This window comes from Protobothrops mucrosquamatus, unplaced genomic scaffold, assembly GCF_001527695.2.
Source record: "Protobothrops mucrosquamatus isolate PMUCROS unplaced genomic scaffold, P.Mucros_1.0 scaffold547, whole genome shotgun sequence".
Lineage (NCBI taxonomy): Eukaryota > Metazoa > Chordata > Lepidosauria > Squamata > Viperidae > Protobothrops > Protobothrops mucrosquamatus.
This window is the reverse complement of record NW_015386851.1, coordinates 874612-886953: the sequence shown is the minus strand read 5'-3', so window position 1 is coordinate 886953 and position 12342 is coordinate 874612. Positions and strand designations below refer to the sequence as shown.

General features: G+C 40.6%; 1 protein-coding gene across 1 annotated transcript; it reads left to right on the top strand.

Moving 5' to 3' along the window:
* Positions 1-2370: 2370 nt before the first annotated feature.
* DYNLRB1 (dynein light chain roadblock-type 1) lies at positions 2371-9099 on the top strand. The gene is made up of 4 exons (XM_015817002.1): positions 2371-2465; positions 5348-5423; positions 7237-7404; positions 8671-9099. Exons 1-4 carry the CDS (start codon positions 2463-2465, stop codon positions 8712-8714), a joined length of 291 nt encoding a protein of 96 aa, XP_015672488.1. The 5' UTR covers positions 2371-2462; the 3' UTR covers positions 8715-9099.
* The last annotated feature ends 3243 nt before the right edge of the window (positions 9100-12342 follow it).

Here is a 12342-nt window from a genome sequence, read left to right as displayed (position 1 = left end):
AAAAGGAGTGATTAAAGGATCTGCATATTCAGTCTACGTAAAAGGTGAGTGGGAGACTTGAAGCAGTGAGTTCTTCACCAGAGATTTTCAAAAAGATATGGAATAGGTGTCACCTGGCTCAATAGCAATTTATGAGAGGGACCAAAGTGTTCTTGAAGACCACTATTTTAGTATGAACCAGCAGTGTGCTGCAGCTGCCAAAAAAGCTAATGCAGTCCTAGGTTGCATCAACAGAGGGACAGTTTCAAGATCATGAGAAGTGATGAGTACCACTTTTATACTGCACTGCTAAGACCATATTTGCAATACTGCATCCAATTCTGGTCGTCATGATACAAAAAAGATGTTGAGACCCTAGAAAGAGTGTAGAGAAGAGCAACAAAGATGATAAGGGGTCTGGAGGCTATAAACCATATGATAAATGATTAAGGGAACTAAGTGCCTAGTTTTAACAAAGAGAAGGACTAGGAGTGATCTTCCAGTATGTAAAGGGCTGTCATAGAAAAGAAGGAATCCGACCTACTCTCCAAACTACATAAGGACAGGACAAAAAGTAATGAGTAGAATATTAAAGAGATCCAAACTAGAACTAGGGAGAAGTTTCCTAACAGAACAATTAACCGAACAGCTTTCCCCTGGAAGTTGCAGGTGCTCTATCACTGCAGGTTTTCAAGAAGAGACTGGACAGCCATTTGTCTCAAATGGTAGGGACTCCTGCTTGAGCAGGGGATTGGACTGGAAGACCTTCAAGGCCCCTTCCAACTCTATGCCGTATGTGTCACAGATGCTCTAGTGCAGCTGGCTCAGGAATTCTGGGAGTTGAAGTCCACGAGTCATAAAAGAGCCAAGGTTGACTACCCCTGCTCTAGTGGATTCTGCATTGAGCTCTATAATTTATATTCTATAGATGGGAAGTTCTGAACAGATAGAGAAGTACTTCATAAAGTCTATAGCTGAACTAAGAAACTACTGGATATGACAGCTACTAGTCTGTATTTATTAAAAGATTTTTAAACTTTTAAAACTTACAGAAGAAAAATTACTAACGTATATCAGCATATATCACAATTACATATTACCTCCAGTTCGCCTTGAATGCCAGTGGGCAAACAAAAACAGGAGGTGCTTTTATGCTACTAAACTGCTTTTCACAGGCACTAGTTGGTCACTATAGCAGTGGTTCTCAACCTGTGGGTCGGGACCCCATTTGGGGTCGATCGACCATTTCATGGGGGTTGCCAAGCAAGGCTGTCCGCCATTTTTTTTGTCCGCCATTTTTCCCCCCCTTTTCCAGCAGGTGCCTTACCTCCCTTGGGCTGGGCCAGCTGATGGTCGGCCTGCTCCATCTCTGCCGCTTGCCAGCTACGCCTCGGCCGGCGCAGGGGGTGGAACCACGCATGCATGGTGCTCCCGGGCAGGGAAAGTCCTTGACTTACGACCGGTTGGGTAGTCCTCGACTTACGACCGGTTTGGTCCTCAACTTACGACAGGTTTAGTCCTCGACTTACGACCGGTTGGGGTCGCGGCATTAAAAAGGTTGAGAACCACTGCACTATAGGAACAGAATACTGGATTTCACAGAACCCTGTTTTTCATCCAGTGAGGATGTACTTCTATTGCTGTCATAGTATGAAGATTTGGATTTGAAGCATTTTTAGAAAAAAAATCTCATTGGAACTCCCATTTATAAAGCATCTGTCATGAAAACTGGAGCATTTGTCTCTACTTGAATCCATAGAGGGCAAAAGGAGACTTTCACAGAAGTAATGCATATCTTCTAACCTTGGCAACTTTAAGAACGTGGACTTCAACTCTGCCGGCTGTGGAATTCTGGGAGTTGAAGTCCATACATCTTAAAAGTTGTCACATTTGAGAGAGAGAGGTTCCCTTAGGATGGGCTCCAGCACGAGTCCGAAATCGTGGAAGAATAAACCTCTGGTCTCGGTGACTGACAGATTGGATCCTACAGTATACCTTCCCCTTGACTGACGGAGAGGCGTCCTCAATGTATTTTCTCAACAAGCCATTCTGTCCCAAAGCCATTCAGCTTCACTCCCGGGACTTTGAACCTGGCTCTGCTAGCTATGATTTCAAAACACCATCGAATACATCTGTTTATTCTGCATTTATCGTTTTGCTTTCTCCTTTTATATCAAGCTTTGCCCTGATTAACAGCAAGCATGCCTAACTAACCTTCAATTCTATCTTTGCGGCGTGCCTTTCAAACGACGGCCCCTAACCTCTCCCCTTTGTGAACATTTCGATACAAGGGGGGGGCGCTACGAAAATTATTCTTGATCCCTACCCTTCAGAACCCGCCTTCCGCCTGCGTCGATTGGTTGGATTAGGTCTCAGCCCTAAAACAGTCTGAGAATGGCGCGCAGGCGCGCAGGCTTTCAGGGCTTCGGCTGCGGAATCAGCTGGCGATCCTTGGCTTAAGTCTTTCCTTTCTTTTTTGCAAAATGGTAAGGAAAGGCGGGGGGAGGTCGGTGGATCGGTGTAGTTCACCGTCTTTGCTTCGCCCTTTAAAATTCTGAGTGGGGAGGGAGTGGGATCGAGACTCGGGCAGAGTCTTCCGGGATGCGATGGGATGACCAAGGAAGGGTGAGGACCCCACCACCACCACCACCTTGGGACGCAAGTGTCACCCTTTGCTTCTCTCTATCTTTGCGGCGTGTCTTTCAAACCACGGCTCCCCGATTCCTCAGCCCATAGTCTCGTGGGATGAGGCGAGGCGTGTCTTGTCATTGCTTTGCCCAGCATACAATCGCTTTCCTGTGTTCTGAAATATGCCTTTTAGCTGGCCTTTTCACTTCTGGCTTGCTTACCCAATAATTTAACTATGATTTTCTCAAGCAAGTTTTCCGGTTTGCGCTGTAAATTAAGCACTAGGGCTGTTTTTTCACAGCACACGAGAAAATTGTAATGTGACTGGCTAGTTCGTGATGCATTGTGTCCCAAAAGAGCAGCTGTGATGGGTCCCATGTATATATGTCCAGCTGTCATGTAGGAACTGGTACCCTGTGTAATATGCAGTGATCACCTTTAGTTGACAGCTGAATCTTGTGAATGTGCCAATATAAAATGTAGTTGGGGATGCTTGTGGTCTTGAATGTTGGACAAGTCCAACTGTTGTGTTATTGTGTTGTGTGATCCTAGCCATTATGCTGAGTCATAATATGGATTGTTTATTTGGACCTTACATATGTTCTGTTAATTCAGCAACAGTAGCAAGTGACACAAACTTGTGTGTCTTGGTCAACAGATCAGCCCTTTGATCAGTTTTGTGATCTTTTCTAGCAACATTTCCCACTATAGGCCCCGTTTGCTGAAAAGCAACCAGATCTATATACAGTTCTCCAAGAATGGTTGGTTTGTCAGTTTCTCTTAAAACCAGTACAGACTCTTGTTATCATATCGATATTGCTAATATCAAATTTAAAAAAAAGAGGAACTTGTTGACATAGTTGAGCCTATTATAATGTTTGCAGAAGAAGGTCTCTTCAAAGATTTCTTTGAGAAAGCCAAAACTCAAAGATTTCAGTGAGAATGAATTGTGATCAATATCTATAAATAGTGTTTCCAGAGAAATAAATCCTCACACTATCAGAAAGATATCATGGCACTATTCTGGTTTCCATTATTTAATCATTTATTGTCAGAAAGAAAAAAAAGTTGTTCTAACAGATTCTAATGGAAAACAGTGTCAGCTACAGGAAGTAAAATTCCATGAAAGTAATGGCACAATTAAAAAACATCTTCACATACTACTTATGTAATGTCTTGATTATCTAGTTGAAGTGAAGCATTCTTTTTAGAAGGAGGATATGTTTCCTGTGATATTTTCCCACAGATTTCAGTTGCTCTTATATATGTTCAAAATGACTTAAGCTTCTGTGCCTGCAGAGTCCCAGTGTAGCAGATTTGCTTCTCTTCATCTCTCTGTCCTGGTGCAAGCTAAACTCAATTTTATGCTTGATTCACCACTACATCTTAGCCTGAAGTAGAAAACAGAAACAGGAATCTTATAATGCATTAACAAGCATTGTCTTTAGCTGCATGTTTTCTTATTAAAATGAGTTTATTTCCAAAGTATATATCCTGCTTTTTCAAGTGCATTTATATAATATAGCAACTGGTATGTCCTTCTTTGAACATTTCTGAAGATGTCTTTTTTTTAAATGTTCTTAGCATCCATCCCAAACTTCAGCTCACTCTTTTGCTTTCCAGATACTTTTTCTAATTTGGAGCTACTTTTTCCTTCTGGCCTTCTTTCTTTCCTCTTCCTACATTTGTCCATTTTGGTTTTCAAATCTTCCCCAAGCTTTTTTTGTAGTTGCATGAGTTGGTTCTTCCTTTTTACTTCATTGGAATTGTGGACAATCAATGTTTTTAGTTATTTCCTTTTTTTAAAAAACAAATTCATGTTTACCTTGTTTACCTCTAACTTTTTGTTGAATTATATTTATCATTTGCTCTGAATCTAAATTTGCTTTCTTGAAGTTTAGAGTATGTGTTTGATTATTTTAGCTTTAATTTCTGTAAATATAAAGAATTAAAAGCATTACATTTTATTTTAACCAATGTTTTCTGCTGTTTCTATTTTGTCTCCAAGCTGGGTTCCTGGAGTTGTCTTAATCTGGTTGTTTTTCTCCAGATGTTCTCCAGATCACTACTTGAGATCTTGGGCACTGATGATGTTACCTAATCTCAGAGAACATTAAGAACCCAACCATTCAACCCTGAGCTTTGTATATATATATATATACAGTATATAGTCTCTACTACTGTCTCCTAAGTATAATTTCATCCCTCTAAAGGTTTTTAGGTTTCATCTGTGTCAGCATGTCATTGCCTCTAAAGGAGGGATGCTCCACATGCTGACTTTGCAATTATGTGTTCAAATCAGCATTTAAATATTTGCATTGCATTTTCTAAGATGAATCCTGCAAATCCTTTCTCAGAAAGAAATTATCCCCATATGTGTGTGAAAAGACCCTTATACTCAGAGGGAAACTGAGCAAGCAAGATTTTACCACTATACATATCCTATAGGTGTGAAGCTTTGAGTGCAATTGTTTTTTTAAAAAAAACCTACTAGAAAACTACAGGAAACAAATGTCTGGCATCCAAGGCTTATTTACAAATGATGGGAGGAAAATTATGGGTTTAAGAAAAGCAGGCATTGATATGGCTGTTCCCAAAATAGCTGTGCTTTTGGCTTAGTATTTAAGAAGTGTCTCTTTGAATCCTTTTAGGCTTCTTCTGTATCTATATGGCTTAGCACAGAGTATGATCCAGAAACAAAATTGCACATTTCAAGCTGTTATTTTTTTTCCCCTCCCAGGCTGAGGTAGAGGAAACACTGAAGCGAATCCAGAGTCAAAAGGGAGTCCAAGGGATCATTGTTGTGAATTCAGAAGGTGCTGTGACAGCTAAGTTGATGTGAATGGAATCTGCCCTTTGGTAGCGCATAAGCAGTGTGGTTTGGGATTAGGAAGCACTTGGGGACTCAGACATGCATTATGAAACCAAGGCTGAAATTACATGGCTGTTAGGGAGGAAGTGAATCGCACTGTATCAAAAGCCTTTGACATTATTTTGAGATTGTGCTATCTCTGATTATTAAAATGGAACAGTGTGCATTCATTTAGTATCTTCTTTTAGAAATTGTGTAAAACTTTCTGATTTAAATTTATTTAAAAACATTTATTGAAGTCTTTTCAAACAGCCTCCTCAATACAGTTATAAAGCAGCATTTTAAAATCAGTGTAGTGTACAAACCCAAGCTATGAAAGCAGCCTAATATAAAATAACTATAATAAACTGTAACGTAAGATTGGCTTCTGTTAATTTAAGAGCATATAAACCAAATAAATTATTATTTGATTAAGATAGGTTGCCAAACAGATTTTGCTTAATAAATGTTTATTAAGCAAGAAATATATAGCAAGCAAGGAATCTGGAACATTTAGCTCTTCAAGATCTTTTTAAAATAGCCAACAAGTGATCTATGTGTATACCCTGTGTAGAACTTTAAATATTCTTCCTCCCTGTGATACGTCTACAGTGATAGGTCTACAGTGCATTGCATTGTATGGTTTGGCCCTCGTTAATATAATAAGGCAATTGTGTCTATACATCTTTATTAAAGAAATGCATACTGAATCTGAAAGGAAAGGTTTACATATGTACTTGCTATATGCCACTTGTTTCATAACAGCAATAGGCAAAGTAGATTGGGATTTAAAACTTCTTAAATTAAAAGCTTATTTTAGAAATTTAATATACCATTTCTGACTATTTCAAATAAAACTTATAGTACATACTATCGTTTTGTTCTACCTTTCACTTTTTTTAGGGATAGATTTAGTTGAGGCTGAAAGAGAAAACTTCTCCATACAATCACTCAATCAGTACTGAGCCCTGTTAGCCAATGTGTGCAAAAGGACTATTGACTGCTATCATATTTGTAGAACAGGCATGTATGTTTATCTGTTTATCTCAATTTTTTTGGCCACTGATCTCAGCCTCAGTTTTCTGGGTGCTGAATGGCAATTAAGAACATAAATCAGCAACCAAAGTAAAAACCATCCCATTGGTTCTGTAAGACTGATCTAAATCTTACCAACATATAAAGAGGTTCTTGTTAAATAATCAGTACTAAAAACAGTGCACTGTGTCATGTCTTACATCCTTGGATATTAAGTTGCATAGAGTCATCTGGGAGTTGGGCAGCCTGCAGATCTAATGAACCAAATTAAAAAAAAACACATCTGGGTGTTTGGTTCTACTCTTCATGACACAGGATAATGGAAGTGAATCATGTCTCAATTAAAAGCAATCTTTCTAAATCTCAGATATAAGGTTGTTGCTGTTCATTAGGCTGGAAGGGACTATCAAACTGTTGCCACAGTCAGGCTGATAGTGTGGAAATGGAGGAAATGCAACACCAGTTGTTCCTCTTCCCAGGAATTCTCATTCAATGAAAATCACTCCACCATCATGATACTTTGAGAGGTCATAAAGAATCTCAGAGTAGTAGCAGAGGAATGTATAAGAAAAACAGTGAACAGGAATTCTGTGCGAATTCCAAATTGTTGAGATAAAGCGGTCATATGAAAAAAAAACAGGATTTTATATCAAAACTGTTCAGTAAAAAATGGAGATCTCAGGATTTTCTGATCAAGTAATGTCTTAAATAATTTATCCCGAGAATCCTTTTGCATTCTGCAGGTATCCCCATCAAAAGCACCATGGACAACTCCTCCACAGTACAGTATGCAGGCTTAATGCATAACTTAATAATGAAGGCAAGGGGCACTGTCAGAGACATTGATCCCCAGAACGATCTTACATTCCTGCGGATTCGCTCCAAGAAAAATGAGATCATGGTTGCACCAGGTAAAATTAAAAGGGGGAAAAAGCTCTTTTTGAGCCTCTGGTAGAGTTGTCTCCAAATGTAACAGCAATAGGCAATCTATCTCTGTGCCAGTTTTTCTTATAAGATTCAGATAAGAATGGGTTTTAAATCGGGTCCCCAAACCTTGGTCGACAGTCCGTTCAGAACCGGTCCATGGAAGTGGTGGGCCAGTGCGCTCATACGTGCAACTCCATTTGCAGTGCAGCAGGCGAGTGCACACACATGGATCTCCATTTGCACGAGCAACAGGCACATGTGTCCACCATTTGTGCAAATGGAGCTGTGCGCTCGCACAGAACCATCCCCTTCCCCCTCCACCAATCCTCAAAGCTCGAAAGATTGGGGACTACTGTTCTAAACGTATCAGTCTAACTATGCTTCATTTTAAGAAATAATGATGCAGTAGATTGCTTTTGGCCTGATCTGTTTTAACAACTCTAATGTTTGTAATATGTGAGTGAATTTTCTATGTAGTTTATTGACTTAACTTGTTTCTTTATGTTCAGCCTTTTCTTGTGCCTTTATTTCTTTGGGTTATTATATCGTATTCTCTTTCTGTATTTTGTATAACTGTGCTTCCAAAAAGGAATTGGCATGAGGAATGTGTTTTTATTTATAATCTTTGTTCAGTATTGTTTTTTCCAGCTAGTATAGGTAGTTCCCAACTTACAACCAGTTACTTAGTGACCATTCAAAGTTATGACAGATTTACCTTGGATTCAAAGTTCCAATTGTTGCCTCCCCCTATGGTCACAGGACTGACCCTTGGGCATTTGGCAATCTGGCCACATTCATGGCTGTTTGCAGCATTCTTCAGTCACATGACTGCATTTTATGAAAGTTTTGCTGAAAATCAGCACTTCCATTTTTTAGCAAATCTATGCCCATTGTGAACCATTCTTCGCTTAATGACCTTGGCATTCACTTTATCACTGCCATGTTTGGTCAATGACCCTTACAAAACAGGTCATAAACTCAACTGTCATAAACAGCACTTATGACCATGATAGGCAGGCTCCATTACAGTCGTAAGTCAAGGACTATGTGTACTATATTTGCAAAACCTCATGAAGAAGTCCTTTTCAGCATGTGCCACTAACCAAATTTCTTTGTAACTGATCATGCCTGGAAGGCACATAATCTCTGTCTACAAAGCAGTTGAAATAGTGTAACATGACACAAAAGAGTTATTATGAGTTAACAGTAACAACCAAATATTGAAATATAATTGCTTTATATTTTTGCAGATAAGGACTATTTCCTGATTGTCATTCAGCATCCAACAGAATGAAAACTTCCCCAACTGGCCTGCATTCCTTCTACTTTTTTATATATTTTTATTTAACATTGATAATTATTGTCCATGATAATGTCTGAAAGAGGTTCCTTTCTTAAAATATTAAAGATTTAAGGAGTCTGTTCAAGTTATTCAAGGGTTACCCCATGGAGAAAAAGAAACATGAAATCAAAAAGATAATGAAAGATGGAAGTTTTCTTTAGCAAATTATAACTAAATAACTTTGTTGAAAATACCTTTAGTAATTGTAAATCATTCTTCCTTTTTGTCGTCATTTTATTTTGCACTTGTTTCTTTTAAAGCAAATTAAAATAATCAAGCAAACCTTTGTTGATTTCAATAAAGTTTTTTCATGCTTTTCGAAGTATTTTCCTCAAAATTCATGCCATTGCAATATTTCTCAGTCTATAATATTTGGTGTATCCTTTCAATCACATCCTTCCATTATTGGTGTCAGTAATATGGAAAACAATTTGTTGGTCACTTAATCAACCTATTGTGAAGTAAATCCTTTCTGTACAAGATACATACACCTGCCCTAAAAGCAAAGTGCCTACTGTATCTTTCCAGGTTTATCTTTCAATCAGTGATAATGCTGTACAATCACTAGGTGGCTCCCTCCCCAAACAAGAGGGCTGGCAGCTTTCTAATTTCAGACAAACTAGCAAACCCCGTCCTATAATTTTGCCAACAATTACTAGCAGTACAGGAAAAACAGTGGAAAAATCAAATCTCCTTGAAGTCAAACTTAACTCCTTGTGACTTCACGAACATAGTTTTCTTGAGAAAAGTTCTTAAAAGATTTGTCTCTGACAGCATTTAAAATATTTTTTAAATGTCCAGTGTAGTACAGTCTGGGTGTTTCCTAAAGAATTCCCATTCAAATACTCACCAGTTCCAGCTTGCTTAGCTTTTGACTTGCTGAAGCTTCCTTGGAAAAACAACCTTGATAACCTTTGCAGCTGAAAACTTTGCTAGGTCAATGACTGTCTTTTTCAACAAGGCTAATTCTTTTCCTGGAAGACATAATTCAGCTGTTGAAAAACTGAAGCCAAAATGGTAAATGGCACTGGTTTGATTGAATCGTTTTAAAATGTCCATCTAATCCAGGGGTGTCAAACTGCCGGCCCGCAGGCCAGATGTGTCATGGCGAAACCGCACCCACCCCATTGCCGGCAGTGGAAAAAAAAGTCGCAATACGTCGTGACATGTCACGTGATGTTTCAAATTTGACACCCCTGATCTAATCCATCAGACAAAGTCATAATTGCCACATTTCAAGTTACTACAATAGTCCTTGGTTAGTGACCATAATTGGGACTGGCAAGTTGGTCACTAAGGGGAAATCACATGCCTACAACTTCAATTTTACTAAAGGGTTGGAAATTCAACTTAACTGATATGCAGCACCAATGAGCTGTTGGGCTGACCAGTTGAAAAGACAAAAAAGATTACAGCTTTTATAAACAAGCGGAAAACTAATTATATAAGGCAGTTGAAAGACCTACACATTCCAAGCTCATACACTGGTAGATGTTGTTTATAGGAACTCAGCAAAGATTAATGTTTAATTTCTAAGCTATTAAGTGTTCTTGGCATAGCTACTTAGCCTAACCTACCTCAGGTTCTTAGAATAAAGTGGGGAGTAGCCTTCTCAGTAGCTAGAAGCTATAAATATACTAAGTGCATGTGAGAAGCTTCTCTTCAAATCCTTCTCATCCAGAAGCCTGAACTAGAGTTCCACTTTGTCTTCTAATCACAAATATAAATAACTGTTCCTCAAAACTCATTCTATGTTGAGACCCCAAAGTTGTTTTTCCAAAAGGCAACTGTACTTTCTTGGGCTTTTTCCTTGACAACTTTTTGCTTCTCATCCAAGAAATTTCTTTGGTTCAGACTGAGAATCTCCATAGACATTCTGTGATGAGAATATTCTCCCCATGTTCAATGTCATTTCCTGGGTGTTCGGGCAGGAGAGATATATGGCTAAGCATCAAGATGTTTATCAATGTAGAAACAAAATGTGAGAGCATTTGGATTCTTCTAAGTTTGACTTGGAAGGTCATCTTGGATTTAATTCAGCAAATCTGCAGCATTTTCAGTTAATCGTAACAAAGACAGCCTTATATATCAAATGCATGTGATCCACCAAAGCTTATACATATGTTAATTTATATGTATATAAATATGTTGATTTTTAAGATGACACTTCTGCCAGTTTTTCCAGTTGTGCTGCAGTTGAGTAACATCCAACTGAAACTGTTCAGGACTGGTTCAAAGAGAAGTATTAATTATAATAAATTGCTATTAATTAAACGAATAAACAATGTCGTTTCAGGGATTATTTCTAGATGAACTCCTGGCAATGTTTTTTAATAGGGGTGTGTGTGTGTGTATGTGTGTGCGTGTGCGTGTTGCCCATTATCTGCGGACATCTGCCCTTCATGCATATTCTATAACACCCTCCGGGATTCGGCTTCATTCTTTCTCCTGGGGAAGCGAGTCTGCTGCCCGAGGGCGTCAGCAAGATCGCCGAGGGCAGCCTGGGGCTGAGGCCGGTGCGCCCCTGGCAACGAGGCCGCACTGCAGAAGGGGCGGGATCGCGCGCCTCCCCTTTAAGGAGGTTGTGGGATGAAGTCACCGCTGCGCTGCCACCTTCGGGGATCGGTGTGGCTCAGCTATCTGATCGGGAGCAGGCGGCGGCGGCCGACCGAGGAAGAGGAGGCGCGCGTCGCGGCGTAGCTGCAGTTGCTTTCGGGGGCTCCGGAGACGTCCCCTGCCCTCCCGAAGCGGGGTTATTTGTTTTGTTTTTAGTCTAACGGCGACCTTCTCGTCCGTGCTAAGGCGCGGTGGTCTCGGTAGTGCCCGGTTCCCGGCCGCGATGCCTTCGGACCGGCCTTTCAAGCAGCGGCGGAGCTTTTGTAAGTCCTGGCTGGATTTTTTCCGGGAGGGGGGGGCGGGGAGGGGGGAAAGTCCTAGCTCTCTGGAGAAGGCCCAGCGGCTGGGAAAGAGGCGCAATGGCTGGTGTCCAGGATCATCTCCCAGCCATCCCCGTCCTCTTGGGAAGAGTACCGGAGGGCCGAGTCCTTGGGAGGCCGGGGTCGTTTGGAGACAGGTGCCCAGCGGTGCCGTCGCCGCCGCTGCAAAATTTGGGCTCAGAGGATTCTTGTTTGCTTCTCTATTTTCCCCGGAGATGCTCCATTCCCCCCCCCTTACCACACCCATCCTGGAGGGTTTGGCGACCCGGGTTGGGGGGAAACGCGGCGGGATTTGAAACGAGGGGATACGTGTGTGTGTTCGCCTTCACGGTGCCCTCTCTCCACATTTACCTTCACCCTGTCACTTCGATGGGAAACCCTCGACCAGCGGGGACGTGTCCGATGGGGGACGAGGGGCCTTGTAGTCCTACACATTCAGAGGGCACCTCCTTGGAGAAGACCAGTGGAAAGAAGAATCTGGCCGCCATTTGTTTGCACCTTTTAGACTTCGCTGCTAGCCAAGAAATGTTTTATTTATTTATTTTTGTCAGATCGAAATACATTCGGCCGTGCTTTTAAATAATAATTATCTCCTCGGTTCGGCGCTTTGTCTTGGTTACAAGAATGCACAACGCTGCTTAGCT

What these genes read in the sequence shown, in the direction of transcription:
- DYNLRB1 (XM_015817002.1), top strand. An exon ending in CATTGTTGTGAATTCAGAAG is followed by an intron (nt 5,424 to 7,236) that starts GTGCTGTGACAG and finishes TGCATTCTGCAG; the next exon opens with GTATCCCCATCAAAAGCACC. An exon ending in TGAGATCATGGTTGCACCAG is followed by an intron (nt 7,405 to 8,670) that starts GTAAAATTAAAA and finishes ATATTTTTGCAG; the next exon opens with ATAAGGACTATTTCCTGATT.